The sequence below is a fragment of the Condylura cristata genome, unplaced genomic scaffold, assembly GCF_000260355.1.
Source record: "Condylura cristata isolate star-nosed mole 26May11 unplaced genomic scaffold, ConCri1.0 scaffold00019, whole genome shotgun sequence".
In the NCBI taxonomy this organism is placed as follows: domain Eukaryota; kingdom Metazoa; phylum Chordata; class Mammalia; order Eulipotyphla; family Talpidae; genus Condylura; species Condylura cristata.
This window is the reverse complement of record NW_004567120.1, coordinates 31,602,491-31,625,884: the sequence shown is the minus strand read 5'-3', so window position 1 is coordinate 31,625,884 and position 23,394 is coordinate 31,602,491. Positions and strand designations below refer to the sequence as shown.

General features: G+C 42.4%; 1 protein-coding gene across 1 annotated transcript in view; it reads left to right on the top strand.

Moving 5' to 3' along the window:
* Nucleotides 1-23,033, top strand: part of GPC4 (glypican 4) — a 100,312-nt gene extending 77,279 nt beyond the window's left edge. The window contains exons 3-9 of the mRNA XM_004685818.2: nucleotides 2,439-2,830; nucleotides 12,902-13,067; nucleotides 18,064-18,194; nucleotides 18,285-18,452; nucleotides 19,482-19,618; nucleotides 20,749-20,924; nucleotides 21,016-23,033. Coding sequence (XP_004685875.1) covers nucleotides 2,439-2,830; nucleotides 12,902-13,067; nucleotides 18,064-18,194; nucleotides 18,285-18,452; nucleotides 19,482-19,618; nucleotides 20,749-20,924; nucleotides 21,016-21,218 — 1,373 coding nt within the window. The 3' untranslated portion in view covers nucleotides 21,219-23,033. The remainder of the gene's footprint in view (nucleotides 1-2,438; nucleotides 2,831-12,901; nucleotides 13,068-18,063; nucleotides 18,195-18,284; nucleotides 18,453-19,481; nucleotides 19,619-20,748; nucleotides 20,925-21,015) is intronic.
* Nucleotides 23,034-23,394: the final 361 nt, after the last annotated feature.

Genomic DNA, 23,394 nt, shown 5'->3' with positions numbered 1-23,394 from the left:
ATTAAGAGCATTGGAATGACAGGAGACTTGCATATGGAGCATAGTGACTAGGCTTTATTTTTCCAATGTGTCAGAGCTGTGTGCACAACACTTTGGAGGTATAATAACACAACTCAGTATACCTACTTGTTTTGTCTCTTGATGAGGCAGGACCACTTGGAAAGGATGCTAGTGATAGAGGCAACCTCTGGGAGGTAGACCAGATGACATTTAAGGTCCTATTATTTTTTTTTAATCCTGAGAGCTTTGAATTCTAAAAAAAGCTCCTGCAATTTGACACTTAGTTGACAGAAACTTCCACACATAAAAAAATGTGTCCCCAAAGCAGAAGTCACATTCAAGAATGCAGCAAAACTTTTTAAAATCACAATTAATTGGAAAGACATTTTCCTTAATTAAAACAATCATGCTTCCTTACCCTGAGTGCCTTGCATTCAACACAGCCCCAAGCTGGAGGTGATTGCTACTGAGAGGGGAAATGGGAGACTTTTGTTGGCTAGAGCATTGGTTACCCTCCAGGATTTGTCGATAGCTTTAGGTTGGGCCCAAGAACTTGCATTTCTGCTTCTGAGTTAGGACCACCCAGGGACCACATGGCAACTGCTCAGGTGAGGCTCTCTTCTCACATGCTTCCTCTAGCTACTTGTATATTCTCTGGCCTTCTTCCAGGGAGAGAATGTGGGTAAAATGCCAGGCTCTGCACTTGCAATGAAGATGAACAGTTGATCTGCCTATTTGTGGATGTTTTGGAGGGAATCCATTTCTATTTCTCCTTTCTCTCTCTGGAAACACCAGGAAATAAGAGACAAGTGGTAGCAGAAAGAAAAACTAGGCAAAAGTCTAGTTTTGGGGTCCAAAAAGACCCCAACACACAAAACTTGGAAAATTAGAATCCAGAGGACTATGGACTTCTGCCCAAGCCTCAAAACACCATGTGGTTATGAGTTAGGGGCATAGGGATGGGATCTCTTAGAGTTATGGAAAGTCACACACATCTCCCATTAAAAAAAAAAAAAAGGCTTCAGTGCAGGTTTGAGAAACTATTTGGAATTGGTCATCAACCTTTGATCTGCCCACCCAACATGAGGAGAGAATGGTTTTGTAGCAATATTGCATGTTGATAAGCTCGTGAATGCTTGTCTGACTTTAAAGGAGGCTTTATATTTTCTGTTTCTCACTCGGAGGCAGTTTCTTATTTGATGTGGTTCTTATATTTTCATGGCTATTTAATTACATTTCCTGCTTATAAATTTAATATCATGAGGTGTTTATATTTATACCAGGGAAGAGATTCTTTAAAAAATGATTAACAACAGATAAACACTGTTAACTCCTCTCATTATTGAACTTCCTGAGAAAAACTTCAGAAGAAACTAATTTGTCATTTCTACTTAAGAGATTAAAATCTTTACCACTTAAATGTTGGTATGTGGTAGCCAAAAACTAAATCTGAAGTAACCGGGTATTAATTATATCTATTTTTCCATGTTGTCTTATAAATATACCAAATCTGCGATTCAGTCTCTTCTCACCCCCCAAGAGTCTCATGATGTTACTATATGAATTTTAAGAACCCAGAGCCAGCTTGGGGAGCTTGGTAGAGGGATTGCTAAGAACTTTTTCAAGAAACTTATGTGCTCAAATCTAGTAATGTTTCATTATGTTTCTTGGCCTCAAGCACTTCCCAGCAGTTTTCTTGCATGTCATGCAGGTGTAAGAAGAAGAAAAGAAAAAACCTGTGTCCAAGGAAAACATCTCTTGAAAACACCTGTTCTGGTGTTAGGCTGCAATTAGAAGACATTATTAACTTTGGGTTAGATTCTTGCATTAAAATGTTCTGGGAGGGCCCTCCCCTCCCTGGTGGCGCAGTGGGTTAAAGCACAGCACTAAGAAGCTTAAGCCACTTCCACATGAGTTCGATCCCCGCCTTCCCACGAGGAGATCCACATGGCATGGCAGACCTCTCCGACCCGCCCGCTGCTCCCCTCAACAGTGTACTTCCTTGATCTGCCTGTTCTGCTCCCCACTCTGTCCCTGGTGAATCCTCTCACCTTCTGCATCTCTGGCCTGTACCCCAGTTCTGTATGAATAAATAAATCTTTAAAAAAATGTTCTGGGAAATTGTATGTTTTAGACTTTGTGCCCCATTGTAATTCATTTCTTTATTCACTGTGTGTGTGTGTGTGTGTGTGTGTGGGAGAGAGAGAGAGAGAGAGACTGATACCTAAAAAGTTATTGGCTTTAAATTTTCACATATGTCAGGGTGTGAGATTGGTTTCCTTTTATTTACGAATGGTCAGAGATGCCAAATTCCCCAACAGAAACCCACCCTATATGCCATATGTTCCTCCATTTCATTCCCAGACCTTTCCAGTTTGCAAATATACTTAAGCATAGTTATTTAATTACTAAATTCCCCTTTTTTGTTTCGTTCTTAGAATTCTTCAAAGAACTACTTGAAAATGCAGAGAAATCCCTGAATGACATGTTTGTGAAGACATATGGCCGCTTGTACATGCAAAATTCTGAGCTATTTAAAGATCTCTTCGAAGAGCTGAAGCGCTACTATGTGGTGGGAAACGTGAACCTGGAAGAAATGCTGAATGACTTCTGGGCCCGCCTTCTGGAGCGGATGTTCCGCCTGGTGAACTCTCAGTACCACTTCACAGACGAGTATCTAGAATGTGTGAGCAAGTACACAGAGCAGCTGAAGCCCTTTGGCGATGTCCCCCGGAAACTGAAGCTACAGGTCACTCGTGCATTTGTAGCAGCCCGTACCTTTGCTCAAGGCTTGGCAGTTGCCAGAGATGTAGTGAGCAAAGTCTCTGTGGTAAGTGTTTCGGTGTTCGGTGTTTGTTTTGGTTACGTTTCCCTTCAAAAGAAGTTTTGAGTGAGGTAGACAAGCCGTGGCTTCCACTGCTGCAATAGCAACATCTTCTCTCTCACACTGTCTTTTCACCCGCACGTTACGTAGTGATAGTGTGGTGAGCCCCTCATGTCTCATTACCACTCTATCCCCCTTTATATTGTGTTATTTTCAGTGAGCTAACATTGCCTGAGGACAAGACATGTGCTGTAGGGTTATAGGCTCACACTTCTCTAGATGTATGTCACCACTGCCCCTCCACACCCACCATCGAAGCTTCATAGTCATCCACAGTCCTTTGCTCCTTGCTCCCCTCCCCCCAGGGTAATGTCAGTTCTACAGTCATTATTCTCTTCAGTGGTTTCCTTGGTAGCTATTTTTAGAAGGAGGATGTAGGTCCCACTTTGGAACCTTAATTTTAATAATAGGTTTAATACTTCTTTTTAGTTCCTATTCACTTCCCTTCCAGAGAAAGAAACAGGAAGAATAGGCTTTCTGTGAAACTTAATGTGGACCACCTGCTCTGGACACCTGCTTCGTTTCCCAGATTATGAGTAGAGAAGATGAAATGGCAATATGTAGGCAGAGGCAGAGGAAGTGAAATACATTTCCCTCACTTGTAAAGGGAATTGAACCAGACCAGTCTTTTCCAGACTGTCCTCTTTGCTCAGGCGGGGCCCCTTGGACAGCAGAGGTGATGTGATCTTCCACTACTGGAAGGGGGGTAGAGTGCAGTGCTACCTTTCCCACCAGATTGCCCCACAGAAGCTTTCCTTTCCTCAGTTCATGCAGCAGATCAGGGTTAGAGCGAGATTTCAAGGAGAAAAAGAAAGTCTCTGTGATTCTTTCCTCCATCCCTCCCAACCAAAGATGAAATTTGAAACTCCCTGAACGCCTTCTGACTTCTGCCCTCCCATGACTAAATACCAGTGAAAAAAAATAGATTGTACTGAACCAAAGTTACCTTTGCAGACTGATCTTAGTGCTGTTTCCTTTAAGGAAAACCCAAATTTTAGTCTACTGCTGAACAGTCTGGAGATGCAAGGACAGTTTTCCCCACTTAGATTGCTTAGTGGATGGAAGGATTCATTGACATCAAACTTGACTGCAGTGATGAATGGTGACCTGAGTGCTTATCAGAGTGCACTTATTTTTAAATTTTTAAAAATATTTACTTATACATACAGAACTGGGGTACACGCCAGAGGTGGGGGTGGTGGTGAGAGGCTTCACTAGAGACAGAGCAGAGAGCAGAACAGGCAGATTGATGAAGTACAATGATGAGGAGAGCAAGGGGTGAGGCAGGAGAGATATGCTGCGCCATGTGGGTCACCTCTGGGGTCGGGGATCTAACTGACGCTGCAATGGATGTGAACTGCTTCTTAGTGCTGAGGCTTCACCCCTTGTGCTACCAGGGAGGCCCTCAGAGAGTTCATTTAGAGTGAAGGTGGCATATATTTATTTTCCAAACTGAGATACCTACTGCCTAAATTGTAGGCACTGATCAACAGTCATTCACAGTTAACATTTGACACACAGTTTTAATAAGCACCCAAGACTATACACAATCCCGCTAGTTATCAGGGAAACTTACCCCTCCAGAGTGAAGAGAAATATTCTGAAGAATTGTGTTATACACAGTTGGTGCTTATAAGCTATTTCAGGTTAGAATTGGCTCTTTAGAAGCATTAGTTGACTGCTTGTGTTTCATTGCTTCAGTTTTGTTGGTTCTCTAGCTCATCTCCCCGCCATAAACTGTCAGGAAACACTGCTTTCCAGCATGTTACTGTTTACTCCTTTTCCTCCTGATGTTTTCATTGTAAATTTTAAGTTTCGGGGATACAGGGGGGTGGGGTGGGAGCAAGTGCAGAAGGTGATGATTATAATTACAGGAATAAACTGGTTCCTGAACTTCTGCCAACTGTATAACCATTAGTAATTTTAGAGATGCTCATGTCAGCGTCCCTAACAACACAAGTTAATCCAGATCAAGTTATTTACATTGGCGCTCACCGGAGACATTTGCCCTCCTTTAACCATTCCTCATTCCTGATGGGTGCCCTGCTTTCCCAGTTCACCTATTCCACACAGGGTTGCAGTTATAACTTCAGCAGTGACTAGTGATCACTAAGCCGTGAAAAGGCCTATGGTACCAGGAGTCTTAGCTTACTTCAGGAGCGAGTGACTTCTGAGCCTTGCTTCAGTTGTTCTAGACCCAAACATGCACTGATTTCAGCTCACTTCGTTGAGTTTTACCATTGCAGCTTCAGAAAAGTGCCTTTAATTAGTAACAGATCGTTCCAGAATACCCTGGTGCTACACATCTTTGGATTTCTTATTCCATCTTTACTTGTCATGGTTCATGATACATTTCTTATTTACCTGCTTTTGTAGCAGCAGTTTTGCCTGGAAGGGTGAAGTCTGTTGTGGTCTTTCAAAAATGCACAAGTGGTTACATGCACCATGAAAATTAATAGCTCCTATGCCAAAGAGAGTTGCATTCTCATGGTTTCAATTAACACTGACATAATGGGACTATGTCTACACCCCCACCCCAAACTGCAGGGGCTATAATTAGATATCCGTGCCTCACCATTGTGATATCCAAATGACTGTCTTGCTTGAAAACATTTTCCATGGCTCCCCCTCCCCGCTTCTGTTTATTCACACGCCCCCAAACATACAAGAGGATGACAAAAATTATTTTGCCATTTCCCACAATCATTTCAGGGCTCAGTGCAAAAGCTTTTTAAGAAATGAAGTGTAGACATTTACTTGACGTTTAATATCTCTCCCCCCCCCCCAACTTAAAAGACCAGAATTACAAAGAGGAAAGTGGAGCTTTAGCTGCAGTGGCAGTGGGGTTGGGATGGTGGGGTTTGGCTGTGCCAAGGATCGAATTAGCTGAGATGACACGCTCTCGAAACAAAAATAGAGCGCTCCATGCACAAGTGCTTACGTGCACTAGGGGGTTTACACACCGATGCTTCAACTTACAAATTACGGGTCTAGCTTATAATAGGGTAATGCCGATAGGGCTGCCTTTAATTGAGTCAGAGTTAGAGCTGAGGCTCATAATTTAAAACAAGGCAAACTTTCAACTATTTATGTGATTTCAAACTTTTCTCTATAATGTATCTACAACTGCTCCTGAACAGAGCTTAGCTTATTCTATAGATTTGGTTGCGTTTTAAAAATTCTAGTACCAGGAAAATGGCTCAGAAGTCCTCATCCTGCCTTCTTTGCAAGTATGTGTGTGTGCACTGAATTCAAAACCAGTTAGTTCTGTTGAATAAACTCATCACATCTCACGGCATGTTTGAGTCCCCTATCGTTCTCTTTTACCATAATTTGGGGAAATATTTCCTGTTATTTTTATTGGGTGCTTATGTTACCAAGCAACTAATAAAATCTAGACCCTCTCTGTTTGTTTGGTATGACTGGCTGTGCAGAAAAAAAAAAAAAGTTGCAGCAAATGTCTGTTGGAACTGGAATAAACGTAAAGGAAATGTGTTTTCAAATCCAGTGCTGGGTGTTGACTGCCATTGCTGGGCGCTGTGGCTCACAGCTCATTCTGAATTGCTGAAATGAAACCAGCATTTTTCATTGGGGGGGGGTCTGCTTGCAGTAGTTTTTAATGTGGTGTGCGGAAAATGCAGGTTATTTGGTAGAAAGTCTCAATCTATATTTAAAAAGAGTCTTTGCAAAGAAGGGGACTTTTCTGGAAAGGCTTTTATTTTCAAGAGCAGACATGGTGTGCAGATGTCATGTAAAGTGTATATCCTGAGGAAGGTCAAGATGAGTATTTTTACCAGCGTTCTAATAAATTAAAAGGGATTTTTACATACATGACATGTAGAGTAGCTCTTAAAATCTCTATTCTACAGCACCTCTCCTGAGTTAGAGTTGGAAATGGGCTATTACTATATTGCCACTGTGTCAGTAACTCGGCTTAGTTTGACTTAATAAGAAGTGTGACCCCAATAATGTTCCCTTCTATCATATCACCCCCAAGTGGTAAACAAATCATCAAAGCTCATTCCTACATATGTAATGTCCATACTTTCTTCTTACACAAATAATGCCCAGGTTCCTAGTAGAAATTGACCATCTCTACTACATTTAGGTGGAATTCTTTTAGAATGCTGAAATGTTGGTAAAAACAGGCATTGTCTTTGGTTTTGTTGAAATAAACTCTTGTCTCCGTGGCTAGCAGCGTTTGCTTGAGCCTTTCAGTGGATTGTGAGGAAGGGCCAATGAGTGATATATGATGTATTTTTTTTTCACGCCTACAACATCTTGAAATGTTCTGAGGATATTACATTGGCTGAATGAATCAGTATTGTTTATTAAACAATGTCATCTCAGCCATGTGAATAGTCAAGCCGTGTTCTATGTAGAACACTTCACCCTAACTTGCCAACCAATTTAAAAAAAAAAAAACTGATTCATTTGGTCAATAAATTTGAAGAAAGAAAATTGTCATAAAAAAAAAAATCCAGTCCACTACCCGTGTTCTCTCCCAAGTGAGTGTCCTGCACTAGGTGTGAGATCAGTGGGGAAGGGACAGTCCCGTGTGGCATACCCCCACTTTCTGCAGTCTGTTGCTCAGAACAAGCTGTTCAGATACACATCAAGGAAGTCAATATATCTTTTCTAGAACTGATTTTCTTGGTTCAAATAGTGGCTCTGCCATTTACTGGAAGACCGCGTGAGTGCCTTCATTTCTTTTGATCTCTGCTTCCTCATTTGTGACAAGAGTCCCAATCATATAGGAATATAATTAGATGCAAAGGGGTTGATACATATAAAGTACTTAGAACAGAGCTTGGGACATAGTAAGTCTTCTGTATCATATAATCAATCACCAGAATCCTATGAGAGCTATTAATAGACAAGCAATTCTGAAACAGAACAGAGTATTTTTCTCTTAAATCTTGACATCAAGACCTTCATGTTAATGAAACCATAGTAGCTAAATAAGCATATTCTGATGCCATTAAGCCATTGTTTGTGTGAGTGGTTCAGCAGGAAAAATATAGTTGTTCTTTCCTTGTCTTTTTCCAGATATTATTTTGAGAAATAATTATTTAATCCCTAAGAGAAGTCTTGAAAACATGACTTAGAAAAGCAATAATAACCCTCCACTCCTGCACCTATCCCAGCCCAAAGGATTCTGTAAGCCACTGACATCTGGGCTAACAGAATCTTCTAGACAAAAGGAAAGCTTATCAAATATTAGTCAAGAGGTATGACCCAAAGGAACAAGCAGATCATTTTCAGTGGCATGCATGCTCTACAGAGTCCACACATGCCTGAGGATTACAGGAAGACCTTGGGCTATCATCGCTGCCTTTGTTAATCCCCATGTGGCATCATCTACCACTTGGTCTTGGGTCTCATAGTAAATCTACTTAACTAAAGAAGTTATTTTGGGGACTGGGAGTAAGTAATTTTGGACTGCAAGCATAAATGGTTTTAAGTTGTGATTGAACCAAGAATTTAGCAGACCCTTTCTAGAATTAAAAGAGGAAAGGACATTATTTGAAAAAGAATGCTTCTTGACTATAACTACTGAATTTAAATAGTTTGCTTATTTCCTAAAGGCCCTATGCCATTTTGGAATTTCTTTGTGTTTTTAGGACAGCTTTCATATTCTTTTTTTTAAGGTTTATTTTATTTATGTATATAAGAAGTGGGGTACAGGCCAGAGGTGTGGGAGGTGAGAGGATTCACCAGAGACAATGGGGAGCAGAACAGGCAGATTGACTGAAATAAACTGCTGAGGGAGCAGCGGGCGAGACAGGAGAGGTCTGCTGCACCATGTCATGTGGGTCAGCGCCCTGGCAGGCTGCAGATAGCTAGCTTCATAGCGGATAGCTTCATAGTGGTGTACTTTAACCCCGTGCCACCAGGGAGGGCCCAGGTTTCTTACCTTGATACCTTATGGTAAATACAATTGAGAATAATCCCTTGTGCAGCAAGTATTCAGTGACTGCTTATTGACTTTCTACATTTCTTACTACTCTAGGGCATTGTTTACTCTTAAGCATAATATTTGACAAATGCCCAACAGGTCTTCTATGATTTTTCATAAACATTTACATAACTCGTTACCTCTCTAATATCCAGCCATTTAGCTGTCTCACCTTTATAGACTTTAACTCAAATTAAAGAAAACAACCAATACTTAGGATAAGAGGGTCATATCTTTTAAGAAGGCAGGATAACATGATATATCTGGGAAAGCTTTTCATCACAAATGGTGAGTCAAAGGTAGCAGTGTGACTGTTGGCAACTGCACTAAACTCTTTGGTTTTGAGCTCCTTATCTCTTAAACGTGAGAATTGGATTCATTGCTCGTCAAGGCCCTTTCCAACTCTTAAGACTTCTGTGATCCTAGGATTCTCCTGTCCGGGCCTATTGCTCACAGTGAGGGGAGGGACCGGTGTGAAAATTGTTCCCATCTGCGACTTGAAAGAAATGAACTTCTACCTAGCCAGAATGACCATTCTTCCAGGGTATTGGTTAGTAAGCTTTTGCTGTACATTAACACACAGTTAAAAGGGCTAATTTAGGCCGAGGAAAACATTTGGGAGTAGGTGAACTGTAAAAAACTCCTGGTTCTTCATAGGGAATGTCGACTTTAGTGTATACATCACACTTGTGGGTTTTATCATGTTTTAGGCAAGAGTTCTCTTTGAGTTTTTTTGTGTGTGTACACATGTGTTCATGCATACGATACCTAGGATCCTAGCAGTGCTCTCTGCATGGTGTTAATCCCCCTCCCTGTTCCTCCTGGGACTGCAGCAAGTGTTATCCAGAGCAGGTGAAGTATTCTGCTCTTCATCCCAGCATCTGTCCCTGCAGTGGTATCTACTTTCAGAAGTCTGTGTTTGCAGAACTACCTGAAACTGATTAGCGAAGAATGCACAAATCTCTGATATTAACTCCAGAAAGGGAGGGTGGGATATGAGTTAGGCAGAGAAGATGAGAAGACAGGTATTTTGGGTTAACTGCCAGCGTGCGATACCAAGCCATGATCCCTTCCAAGCACTGGTGGAAACGAGTGACAAGATGGAACCGGGGCACAATGGGTTAAAGTACAGTACTGTGAAGCTAGCTGCAGCCACTTCAACCTGAGTTCCAACCAGAGTTCCATCCCCGACCAGGGCCTGACCCACATGGCCTGTTGCTCCCCTCAGCAGTGTACTTTATCCATCTGCCTATTCTGCTCCCCACTCTGTCTCTAATGAATCCTCTCACCACCATCCTTGCATCTCTGGCCTGTACCCCAGTTCTGTATGCAGAAATACATAAATCTTTAAAAAAAAAAAAAAGGATGGGACCAGCTTTACTGTACCCAAGACAATTTCTTCCGATAGAACTAGAAAGATGAAACTCAGCCATGTTTCTCTCCAAAAAAATAGCTAGTGCACTCTGATTTCTAAACAGCTTTCATCCTGTTGCTTCCCTTCTTTGTGAGCTTTTGGTAAGCCCTGTGTTCTGCCATATGGTGTTGCAGTCCCTTTCAGGTGTTCAAGCCCCATCAAATTCTGGAGCCACCCCTCCACCCCCTCCCCCCCCACCCCCCCACACACACCCCTGTGCATCTAACCTCATTTCCCATAACCCCCTCCCCACACTAAGAGGATAGTGTATGCTTGGTACATTATCTTAGAGCTTGTTGCTTTGCATTTTCCCTTTTCGTTTCTTGTGACTACTTAAATCTAATCCTTTGTTCAAAATTGTACCAAAAATCTTACCTCTTCATGAACTAATCATTGAGCACCATGCTTTACTGCTCCTGAGCCTTGGAAGGCCTTCCCCAAACCCTAAGCTTCTATTTCCTCATTCTTCCCTGTAGATAGAGCACATTAGGTTTTCCCCTTTTATTGAAGAAATGTGGCATGTTTCAGGAGTTGATTGTTGAGAATCAACATGTAGAAAGGCTACAATAAATTTACTACAAAAAGCCCAAATCTATTCTTCACCATACTATTAACGTTGCCTTGTGCATAGCTATTAGCACAGAACGGAGTGTGAGCTGGTTGTCCTTCTAAACCTTGATTTGGGGAGTGCCTTAAAGTCTAAAGGGCAGCCCTTGAGTCAGTGTGGTTGAAAAGATCAGCTTGTGTCTGGATGGTAGAGCAATAGCATGTATGCATGGTAGGAAGGGGAATGGAACCTCTATGAATCTGCCTCACAGCTTATTCTGGAAAGTTCTTGGAAAAAGCCATACATATAACTGAACCATTTTAACATGAGGAGGGAAAGTGGAAAGAAGGAAGCCAAGTGGGAGTTTGTAGGGTGGGAGGTATACTCAATGTGGTTGTTAAGGTAATTCAGAGTTCATCCCTCCCTTCTTCCCAGCACATGCCTGCCCTTTATCTAATCTTAACCCATGATCACTTCAGGAAGCAGGCCAGCTGTACTAAATTTAATACACCACAGCTCTCAAGGTTTATGGCTAAGACTTCATTGTCAACTTGATAGTCGTAATTTCCCCCCCTTATTTGGAAAATAAAAGTTGTTTCTAATTTTATCAGTATTTAATTTTTTTATTGAAGAAACATTTATTTACACTAATGGATATGATTTAGGGGAATAGATTCATACCTCCTCAGTTGTATGTTGCCACTGCACTTCCACCATCTAAGTACCCCATAGTCCTTTACCCTGACCACTGGACACTCACTGCTTTGTTTTCAGCTCTACCCATGTCACCCACTGATAGCATCAATTCTGCACTCACACTTGCAGGATTTATTTTGGTTTAGTTTTGTCAGTTCCTTTGTGTTGTTTCTCTGTATTGCACATTTGACTGAAGTACAGTGTTTGTCTATTTCTGACTGTGATACTTACCATAATCCCCTTTATTTCCATTTATGCTGTCACAAATGATAAGAGTTCTTCTTTTTTAATAGCTGAGTAATATTCCATTTTGTGTATATATCAGGTCTTAATCTACTGCTCTGTCATCAGGAACTTTGGTTGTTCCCATAACCTGGCCATTGTAAATGTGGATACAATGAACAAAGGCGGGCAGACATCCCTTTGAATTGTGATTTTGTATTCTTCATGTTTTATAGATACCTAGGAGTAGAATTTCTGGGTTACAGAGTAGATCTATTTTTGAGGAACTTCCATACGGTTTTCCATAGAGACTAGACTAGTTTACATTTCCCCCAATAGTGTATGATGGTTCCTTTTTTTCCACACTAATGACAACCTTGGTTTAATTTTTTTAAGGTAGTATCTGTCTCGCTCTGGTTTTCATTATTATTATTTTTGATTGGCCTATTCTCTTTATGTTGATTTGTAGGAGTTATTGTACATCTTGGATAGTATCCCATGTCAGATTTATGATAGGCAAGTATTTCCTCCTATTCAGTTGCTTGTCTTTGCGATAATCATTTCTTCCAAGGTATGGAAACTTTCTTGTTTGATGTAGTCCCCATCATTGTGTGACATAGTGGTCTAGTTTCATTTTTCTTTATGTTACTGACCAGGTTTTCCAGCAACATTTGTTGAAGAGATCTTTCTTTTTCCATTGTATATTATTCTTCACTCCTTTGTCATAGATTAGCTGTCACTATAAAAATGGGTTTGTTTCTGAGCTCGTATTCTATTCCATTGGTCTGTGTGTCTATTTTTTATCCCAATATCATACTCTTTTGATTACTGTAGTCTTCTAGTATATTTTTCAGTTTGGGAGTTGTTAACATCTCCACCCCTCCACATTTTTATTAAGATTGCTTTGGCTATATGAGGCCTTCATTGGTTCCATGTAAATTTAATAATGTTTTCTCTTTTTCTTTGAAGAATGGCACTGAAACTTTGGTAGGGATTGTATTATGTCCGCATATTACTTTGAGTGGGATGGGCATTTAACAATGCTAATTCTTCCGATCTGCTGGCATGGGATATCTTTCCATTTCCTTGTGTCTTTCTATTTCTTGTAACAGTGAATTGACTTTGATTTCTGTGTTTTCTTGAACTCTACCATTGTCTTTTTTCCTTCTCCCAAATTAGGTGAATCCCACAGCCGAGTGTACCCATGCCCTGTTGAAGATGATCTACTGCTCTCACTGCCAGGGCCTTGTGACTGTGAAGCCTTGTTACAACTACTGCTCAAACATCATGAGAGGCTGTTTGGCCAACCAAGGGGATCTGGATATTGAGTGGAACAACTTTATAGGTGAGCAAGCCATTAATGTGTTTATCTTGCTGAAGAGAACTCTGTTTCCCACCACAAGTAAAGTTGTAATAGTCAGCTATGAAATTTCTTTTTGTTGTTTAATGTTTGCCAGAGTCCTAACTGTGCTCAAAGTCCAGACCATTCGACCAGTAAATGTTCCCTTGAACTAATGGTGGTATTTCTGAAGACATTAGAGTGTGATTACTAAATTCAATAATGAGAAAGTGACTTTGATATTTTCCACCCAAAGGTCAGTTTTAGTTATGCATGGCAGGCATGTATCCATGTAAATGCTAGAGTACCCATGTCTGAGCTGTGAAAGTGGCTTTTAAAATGTTAATATCTGTTATACTGCAACTGAATCACCTGCTAACTGGCCAGATACCCGGAGGATGTTTGGATCAGGTGAAATCTGATGGTGAAAATATAGGGGTTCTTATTCTAGAGGACTTAACACACTGCTGGTAACAGTGGAAGGACTTTTGCCCTAATAATTTTAGAGGTAAGTGCTCCCACGCATTCCTTCCACCTGGAAACTGTTCTTGTAACCCAGACAGCAATGGAAGGGGAGTGGCCAGTCTCTGAGAGGCAGTGTTAGGATTTGGGGGAAAGTATCCGAGAAGGTTAGTTTCATTGTTCTGTCGTTGAAGCCTTCTTCGGATGTGTATTAGTCCTGAACCTCAGGGACCAGCATCTGTGCTCCTCGCCTGAGCGTGAGCAGGGCCATGTATACTTCACAGCTTATAACCAACTCCGATGTCCATTCCCTTCCCCCAGTCACCCTTATGTAACTGCAGAGTTTGAGTGCTTTATGAACACTTATTTTTCACTTCTTAGTCCCCTTTTCATAAGAACATGTATGTAATTTGTTTGCTTGTTTTCTTTGGGGAGGGATTGAAATTGGTGAATGCTTTTTCGTCTGCTTGAGAATTAATTACCATATTAACTGTTTGAAAGTGCATCAATAAATTGACTCCAATAGATTGTTGAGAACACTGACCTAGGAAGAAAAAAAGTAAACATTAAGTACTTCAGCACAATTGTAAGCCTAACTAACTCAAAGCTAGAAGACCTGAAGAAATCTTTTACACACAGAAAAACAGAATTGCATGAAAGGAAAGGCATACAACCAACAAAGACACACACCCAGTATGTCATGCCCAGAGAGAAGCCATGGGAGTAACTGTTACTTTAAAATATTTCACACGAAAATCAAAGCTGATGGCATTTCTAGATCTAAAGTTGACTTTGTTTTCTTTTTAATCCCATTACCACCCCCACACCCAGAAGTCAAGTTTGCAGTTTGCTTTTGATAATTTTTTTTAAGTTAGTTGGCCTTTCCCCTGTAACCTCTAGTTCTCTGAGCAAAGTAGGGGAATTTGCCATGCAATACAAAAAAAAATGTCTGGTGTTGCTGACTTTTCAACAGACACAGTAGGAATCAAGCACAGAGGTGCATGCCTCTTGTTCTAGTATCCTGACATGTCTGGCAGAAGCTATAACTAACATCCTCATATCCTGGTATTAAAATACAAATTCTTCTACATATTTTTGCAAGAGTTTGCAGGTCCATATCAAATCAAAACCACACTCTGGCTTGGTTAATGCATTTTTCACCAGCTACGCTTAAGCCAAGGAGGACCTGAAGTTGCTATTGTTGTATGTGTTCAGAATTACATTTGTTATCTTTCAAGAAATAAACTTGATTACAAATGGACATTGGTAACATTTTCTGAATCAGTTTTCCTCTATTGTTCTGATTGATACTTTCTAGAGGGATATAATTGTATCTAAACTTCATTTTTAATGGGTATCATATTCTTATTTCTAATAACTAATATGAAAGGCCAAGAGTAATAGACATTGTTAATCTCCAATGCTTTTTCATGAGTTCTCACAAAGGTTTACTTAACTTGCTCTGTGGTTATAGAATCTAGCCCCAATTTACATGCCTCTGCAGTGAGTTTTTTTTTTTCCCCCTCCTTTGCAAGGAATTTTTCTCTCACCTTTAAATGACTGCTGTTAATGTATGGTCAAGGGCCTCTTCCCTTGTTTCTTTAAATTAGATCTTGGGGATAAGTCTGGAAGCTGCCTTTTGTTTTCCAGTGGGGTTGTGAAGCTGAAGATGTGTATTTCTGGTTATCAGCCAACCTAGTGCAAAAGGAATTACTTTCCCTAGTGAGATGATGTGGATGCATTCTTGGGACAGGACACAACTCAATGCCAGAATCCTGAGCACTGAACTCCTGTGGTTGAACTAGACCCTTTAAGAGACTAATCTGCCTTCCTGCTGCCATGCCTGTCCTCTCCTCTCTCTACATCTGCTCAAGTCTTAACCAGCCACATGGTTACATAATTGAAACACCTTGGACATGATTTGGCAATAGGTTGGTTATAGGGAATCTTTAGTTTGGAAAAGTAAAACAGTATTTCATGGAACAATTTCTAGAAGCATCATGAATTCTACTTAGGTGCAAGTTGTTCACCATCGCATAGTGTCATCATGTTAACATCTGTTTGACGCTCAATCAGCCTTAGTAATGTTACATGTCGCTGCCAGCAGGACTTTAATGTGAGGTGTTGGGGCTGCTGGAGCTAACAGCCAGGTCCTGACAGGAGGTAGGAGCCAGCTGGGTATCCGGCTGACCTATCAAACAGAGGAAAAGTCAAACAGCAGACCGATCATCTTTGGGCTTCTATTAGGGCATCTAACCCAGCGGACTGCTGCAGGGGAGAGGCCGAGTGTAGCCAATTGGGACTCCCCCGGGTTACAGGCAGCTTTGGCTCCCGAGCTGCTGGCTCCAGGCAGAACGCGTCCTCATTCACATTCTTCAGCAGCACGACAGGCAACGCCATGGCACCGGCCCCAACAAAGGCCGGCTTCACTCTCCATTCCCAGGCCCTTGTGTATGGCAGCCTGGCTCGGAGTTTACAAAGACGCCAAACAGCCAGAAGAATTGGGGCTTATGTTTCCTTTCAGTCTTTCACAAACACACGAGCGATCTGGCCTGTCCTCACCACTAGGGGAATTTGGAGCTACAAAGTGTGCTTTCCCCTCCTACCCCCAGTCTAAACCGCTGCATTTTGGTAGTTGATTATCTGTCTATTCATAATATTTTTATTTGGAGCCAGTGACGACTTCTAGGTGACGAAGGAATGTGCTTTCTGTACGTGGCGGCCCTGATGCTTTGACAGTGATGAACACATTCAAGTTGTGCTCCACTTGTTTACAAAAGTCTCCTTTTGCTAGCACATCAAAAGCATTTTTTTCTCTCCTCTAGTACAATGGCATATTCATGCTGGCAGCCTTTACTTAGAGGTTGGAAGCATCACTTAGTGGGGCTTGCCACAATGCCATGTGAAACTTCATTTGTTATTACTTAAAAAAAAAATTGCATTGCACGGAAATCTATTTGTGGTTTGTGACATCGGAATTCTAGTTTAGAGAAATGACCTCGTGCTTTTAAATGTTGTGTTGCATTTGTTCTAGGTTGAAGGTGAAAGGTTGACCAAATTAGATTTCATTGATATGCTGATGTTTAAACCAAGCCTTCCCACTAGAAATCTTAGGTAGAAGTTCAGCTGGGACCTGGAGTATTCTTTGAGCAAAAGACAGATTGACTCATCTAGAATTGAGATCTTTCTAGTAGCTCTCCTGGGAGTAGCCCAAAGGCTGTGGATCCTAGCATCCTTTTCCTGTCATGCTTTAAGACCTCAAACATAAAGGGGACAAATGCTTACCATTATTGAAGCATCCTTTATCTCATTTGGACTATGTATTTTCCGTTTCTTCTGATTGTGCACTGTAAGTTTTCAGGCAAAAGTACTAAATGTCAGTCACAGCACACGTATATTACAAGAAAGCAAACCCAACATACTTTGTTAAAGAGATGTGATGTGTGCTGAATAATTCCAGACTCCCCCAGAATCTATAGGTAACGTGCAGAGAGTAATCAGAAGCCATGCTGTGAACACATAGTTTTATGTTCTGTGTCTTATGTTGTCTTTTCCCGCAAGTAAAAAGAACAGGGTGATAAGGTGTTTTGCTTTAAAAATAAATCAAGTCCCTTTTATTTGAAATGGAATTTAATCTTAATGCAAAAATTGCATTTTTCACAATTTCATTCTTTGAAAAGTCATTAGAATTCCCAGGAACACTTTCATTTGTGTTTTCCAACTGTGCACTTGGGGATCTGAAAAGGTTTCATTAAAAAATGAAAGAAAAGAATTGGTATGCCAGGATTTTGACTGATTTATGTTTTTGACTCTTGTAAATGGGACCTGAGAGAAAAAGATCCTAGGAAGTCTTGGGGGAGAGCTGGCATGTGCCTCTGCCTCCAGCCTTAGGTTTGTCAGCTGGGAGTGACTGGCCTCGCACTGACAGCACTGACATATGAAGGGAAGAATAGTCAGTGTAATAGAAGATTCCAGATTGTGCTTCCATGCTGGACTATAGATCAAGAAGTCATCTACCATTTCACCCTTCGGGTGCACAGTGACTAACTGCAGTATGGTGAAATAGAAATGGGTCGTAGCCGAGGTCTCCCTAGTGGCCCAGGGGTTCATTTTAGCACTACCACTGCGACAGGCGAGACAACCTGGGTTCAATCCTGGCCAGGGACCTGACCCCAGTGGCACAGCAGACCTCTCCCGACTTGCCCGCTGCTCCCCTCAGCAGCAGTGTATTTGAGTGAATCTGCATGTTCTGCTCCCCACTCTGTCTCTGGTTGATACACTCACTCACCCATTACCCCCACACCTCTGACCTGCACCCCAGTTCTTGTACATAAAATAAACAAAATTAATGAAAATCTTACAATAAAGGAATCATTCTTTTTTGAAAAAGAAACAGATGGTAGCTACTTTCACTGTGTCCCCTCTCTTTCCCTCCTTCTCTACCTCATCAATAATACAAAACAAGCTAGTGCAATCATCAGACTGATTAGCCAGAAAACTGATGTACTGCTCTATTATTCTTCCCTGTGCCTCCTGATAGATGCTATGCTCATGGTGGCCGAGAGGCTAGAGGGTCCTTTCAACATCGAGTCAGTCATGGACCCCATTGATGTGAAGATTTCTGATGCTATCATGAACATGCAGGAGAACAGCGTGCAAGTGTCTCAGAAGGTAACAAAGATGGGAGAGAGAGTGGGAAGGTATGTGCCAGTGCCCTGCAGCACGTCACTTCGTGACATACCACCGTTTATTCCAACGCAGGTTTTCCAGGGCTGCGGACCCCCCAAACCCGTCCCAGCTGGACGGATTTCCCGCTCTGTCCCTGAAAGTGCAGCCTTCAGTACCTTCAGTGCCTTCAGTGCGCGCTTCAGGCCGTACCACCCCGAGGAACGCCCCACCACAGCGGCTGGCACTAGTTTGGACCGACTGGTGAGTGCTTTGGCAGAAATGGCAGTGTTTAATGACAAAGAACTGAAAACATTTGCTCCAAGGGCATGTTTAGTTGGAAGGCTTACAAGTGGGGGCGCTCCAAGTGCTGCTTTTCAGGCCAAGTGCATGTGGATGTCAGTAAGTCTGCCTTTCTCATTTTCAGGCTCCGAAAGTTTCAAAGCCAGTCTTGAGCATGGGATGTAAAGTCTTAGCTTATTGAGGCAGTGTGGGGTGCAAGTGAAGGGGAGAGGGGACTCCGTGGAATAAGGTGGAGGTATGTGGATGTTTTGGTGTGGTCGCTTTGTCTCAAGAGGTGTGATCTTATATACCTCCCTGTCCCAGACATTGTCGTAAACCTATGCTACCTCAGTAAAACAATAATACAATTTTAAAAAGAAGTCTTGCCTCAAAGGCTGCCTTTGTTTCACTGTGTATTTACAGCATCTGCTGTGAGCCCATCCCAGCGTCTGTTACGGGAGGGCTTAATGCAACAAAGAGGGAGAAGAGGTACCCCAGGCCCACTAATGTACTGATGTCTGAGTCAGTGGCAGGATGGGAGGAGGGGGAGCAATACAGCCAGCTGCTCACAAAAGCCAGCATGCTGCCAGCACAGGGTAGAGAGGATGGACAGAGGTGGTGGGGTGGGAAAGCAGAGACGGGCACATGGCGTGGGGCACTGAACTTCAAGAAGCTTGATCCAGAATACAAAGACTCTTTGAGACGAGAGGGGGTCTTATGTTCTGTCTCCAGGCCATGGAACCTGGTGGAACTCAGAGTAGGCAGAATGAAGAGATGTGGCTGGGCACAGTCTGGCAGCTCCTGTGGAGTTGGCATGCCAAATGAATCCACTTGGGTGATTTGGTGCTTCTGAGTATAAACCTGATGTGCATTTTTCTCTTCTGTGTAAAGTTGAACAGGAATTGCCCATCATTCTTGGGAAATTTCAGATATCAGCAGAAGCCACACTGATGAGGTAGTGCTGTGTTGTTCTACAGTAGTTTTTTTTTTTTTTCTCCCTTTCTTACCTAGGTTACTGATGTCAAAGAGAAACTGAAACAGGCCAAAAAGTTCTGGTCCTCTCTTCCTAGCAATGTGTGCAACGACGAGAGGATGGCTGCAGGAAATGGCAACGAGGATGACTGCTGGAACGGGAAGGGCAAGAGCAGGTTAGATTCGACTGATGGCCTGTGCTGCCTCCATGCCTAGGGGATTTTCAGAGAGGATCTTCTTGGTCAGGGCCTCAGGAAGCAACTCCTGGTAGACTGCAGTCTTATGGAAAATTGCTAGTCTGTCTTTAGAGTGGATTTGGCTGTGCAAGTCTTGGGAAGTAGCACCTACCTACTCGCAGAGCATCTTGGCACAGAAGGTTACACCATTATTCCTCTTCAGGCAACAGGACGGCAGCCAGGTGGATGAGCTGCACTGTGTAATTGGTTTCCAAATATCTCACACCTATGGTCTTTGCCATGGTGGCCTGGCCTCATAAAGCACTGGTTCTCAAGCAGTCCCATGTCCTTTTCTGAGGATGTCCTGTGTCCCTTGCCTATACCACTCCATACCCTAGCTAAGCACCCATTTTAGGATACTTCATGTCACCCACCAGCCTCTGCACAGGGGATAGTTTTCAGAAAACATCTTCGTCCAATTGGAGAAACAAGAGATATACCCAGCGAAAGAAGACAATCACATTCATTAGAAATGAAAAAAAAAATCACTGACCATAGATTAGTGGCATGCAGACCCTCTCTGGTGCTGCAATGGGTTAGGGCACAGCACTGCAAGCTAGCAGCAACCACATCAGTGCAAGTTCGATCCCCAGCCCTGGAGGTGACCACATGGTGTGGCAGACCTCTCCTGACCCGCCCGCTGCTCCCCTTAGCAGTGTACTTTGTCTATCTACCTGGTCTGCTCCCCACTCTGTCTCTGGTGAAGCCTCTCACCACCCCTGCACCTCTGGTCTGTACCCCAGTTCTGCATACATTGATAAATAAATATTTAAAAAATATTAACAGCATGCAGAGGGAGAGGAGGCAGGATGACAAAGAAGGATGCAACATGGTCCGTGGTGGAGGACTTGGTGTTTGGGTGGAAGAGTTATGATGACCACAGCTGAGGGGGGAAATCCTGTCCTGGCAGGATGTTCACAAGGTTATGGCACAGTGGCCCTTCGCACAAAGACTGCAGCTGACGGGTGTCCGGGACTCAGAAGCAACATTGTGGGCTGGTAGAAGCTTGTGCTGCCAGGCTGCAGTCTTCGTTTCGCAGCTCACCTGAGAGTGGTCCTTTCTTATTTCAGGTACCTGTTTGCAGTGACTGGAAATGGTTTAGCGAACCAGGGCAATAATCCGGAGGTCCAGGTGGACACCAGCAAACCGGACGTAGTAATCCTTCGCCAGATTATGGCACTTCGGGTGATGACCAGTAAAATGAAGAACGCGTACAACGGCAATGACGTGGACTTCTTTGATATCAGTAAGCACAGGGAGGCTTTTGAGGACAGATTGCGCCCGGTCTCCTTGTAATGGACACGTGTAATGAACTCTCCCACTTTTTAACAAAATAGGTGATGAAAGCAGCGGAGAAGGCAGTGGGAGTGGATGTGAGGACCAGCGGTGCCCTTTGGAGCTCGAGTACAACGCGACCGTGCACTCGGGGAAGAATGCCAACGAGAAAGCCAGTCGCGCTGCTGCCCTTGCGGGGACACAGCCCTACCTCCTCACTGGCTTCTGCATCTTGTTCCTGGTTATGCAGAGAGAGTGGAGATAATTCTCCACCTTGGAGGGGAAGCGTGTTCATCATCAAAAAGTTAAAGAGGCGCCGGCTATCACTTTTATACCATTCTAGTGACTTTGCTTTTTAAACAAATGGACAACGATGTACAGTTTTTACTATGTGGCCACCGGTTTTAAAAAGTGCTGACTTTTTTCATTCAGTTTTGCAGTGGGGGGAAAGGGGACTACCCGTAAAGTCAGTTCCTGCTCCCTCAGAATCCTGTTAAATGTGGCTGACAGTGTAGGAACAGAACTGTAGCTAGCTGTGCATTTGTGATTTTTATCACGATTTTTTTTTCCTTTTTGTTTGTGGGTTTTTTTTCTTCAGTTATGATCTCACCTTGTTTCTTAAAAGAAAACCAGGGTCCTTTCTTGGCATGTAACATGTACGTATTTCTGAAATATTAAATAGCTGTACAGAAGCAGGTTTTATTTATCATGTTATCTTATTAAAAGAAAAAGCCCAGCAAGCAGTAAAATTTCCATTTATCCCTGTTTTAGTTGCCTTATCTGGAGAGAAGCAGAGGTGACTTTTTCACCATTATTGTTAAGTTAGGGCAGAATGCAAAGGCAAGAGGGGCTGGTCAGGTTGCATTCAAGCACCAATACAAGAAGGTTACACTTTATTCACAGCTGGTGACTGGGAGAGACTGCAGACTACCCATTTGGCTGATTTGGGTTGCATAGACTAAGAGCACAAGAGGTCCATTTCTTGAACCCGCTTATATTTGAAGTGTAACCCACTTAGAAGATTCAGGATACCTATTCCCTAGAAGAGATCAGGTATTCCAGTTGTCCCAGTTGTCGTATATTCACACTTAGTTTGGGGAGGGTGGGTTTTGGTTGTTTTTTTTTTTTTTTTCCCCGTAATCCAGGCACGTCAGCCAGCTGCTGTCCGCTGGTCTTCTCGTCCATGCTGACACTCTCTGGATTGATACCCCAATGGTGATATTAAATGGTCAACAATCTCATCTGGTTCCTTTTGTTACAATGTTCTGGACCTCAAATTCAACTATATAAATGGGAGCGCTGTTGGGGTGGGTAGCCAGAATTAGGGTGCAGCCTGGGCTCAGGGAATAACTGGCAACACTCGACGAAAGTTTTTGTCAGTGCATGTGCTTCACACTTGTCTTTGAATCCCAGTTTTTGCAGAGCTTCTGGTCTTATATGAGTTTTTCTGGCCCAAACCCCTCTGACCAGTAAGATGAAGGACTTGTAGTAGCTTGTATCAATCAATCCACTTGGGGAGAATTCAGTGTCCAGATTTGTTCAACTGGTTTTGGGGATTTGGGGGGGCAGGGAGTTGGGCATAATAGGTAGAAATGAGACTGCTTCGTGGGGTGACTTTTTAGCTCCTGACGGAACCGGCCCCAGCCAAAGATGGACAACTGCCTTGGCTCCTTACAAACTGGTCCCTGAATCCTTACCAATGACAGCTCATAAAACCATGCAAATGTACCAGATCACTGCAAAAGGAGTCCCCGGCACAGTTTTCAGAAAGAGTCAGATTCTGTGAGTCTCTTCCTGCTTTAGACAGCCAGTAAAATCACAACCAATTTTACAGAAGTGAAACCCACAGAGGTTGTTTGTGTTCTTGTTCAATCTTCAGTTATAAGAGTAATTCTCTATTTTTATATTGAAACATAATTACTTGATAGCTCAGGGTCTACATTTCATTCAACTTTTTACACCAAATTCTACAGAATGGTCAAAACGGAATATCGGGGGCTGTTGTAAACAGAGGCTTAATTTTATTAGAAGTAGCCAGTTATTTATTAAAGCATGATGTTAATAAAATAGGCATATTCTGGTTGGTGTGTATAAGTGTTTTTTTTTTTAATCACAGAAGACATAAAATTGAAGAGGCGCTCCGTTAATGTATGAGGAAAAATGGATTGTAAGTAGCTAAGCTGCCTTGTGAGAACTTGGAAAATCTGCTGATTCTTAGTAACTACCTCAGTTGTGAGGAATTTCCTTTTTAGCTTAGACTGCTATTACTTTTACTTGGTAGAAATGAATCTGGTCTCCAAAATGTGGCTCAAAGAGTTATCCCCATAGACCTTGTTAGATTGTTTTTAATTTAAAACCTTGAACTCTGCCCAGCTGTTTTCTTTCAGTCAGGTTCTTTAAACCAATAACATTTTCCGAATTAAATGTTCTTGAAGGTTCTT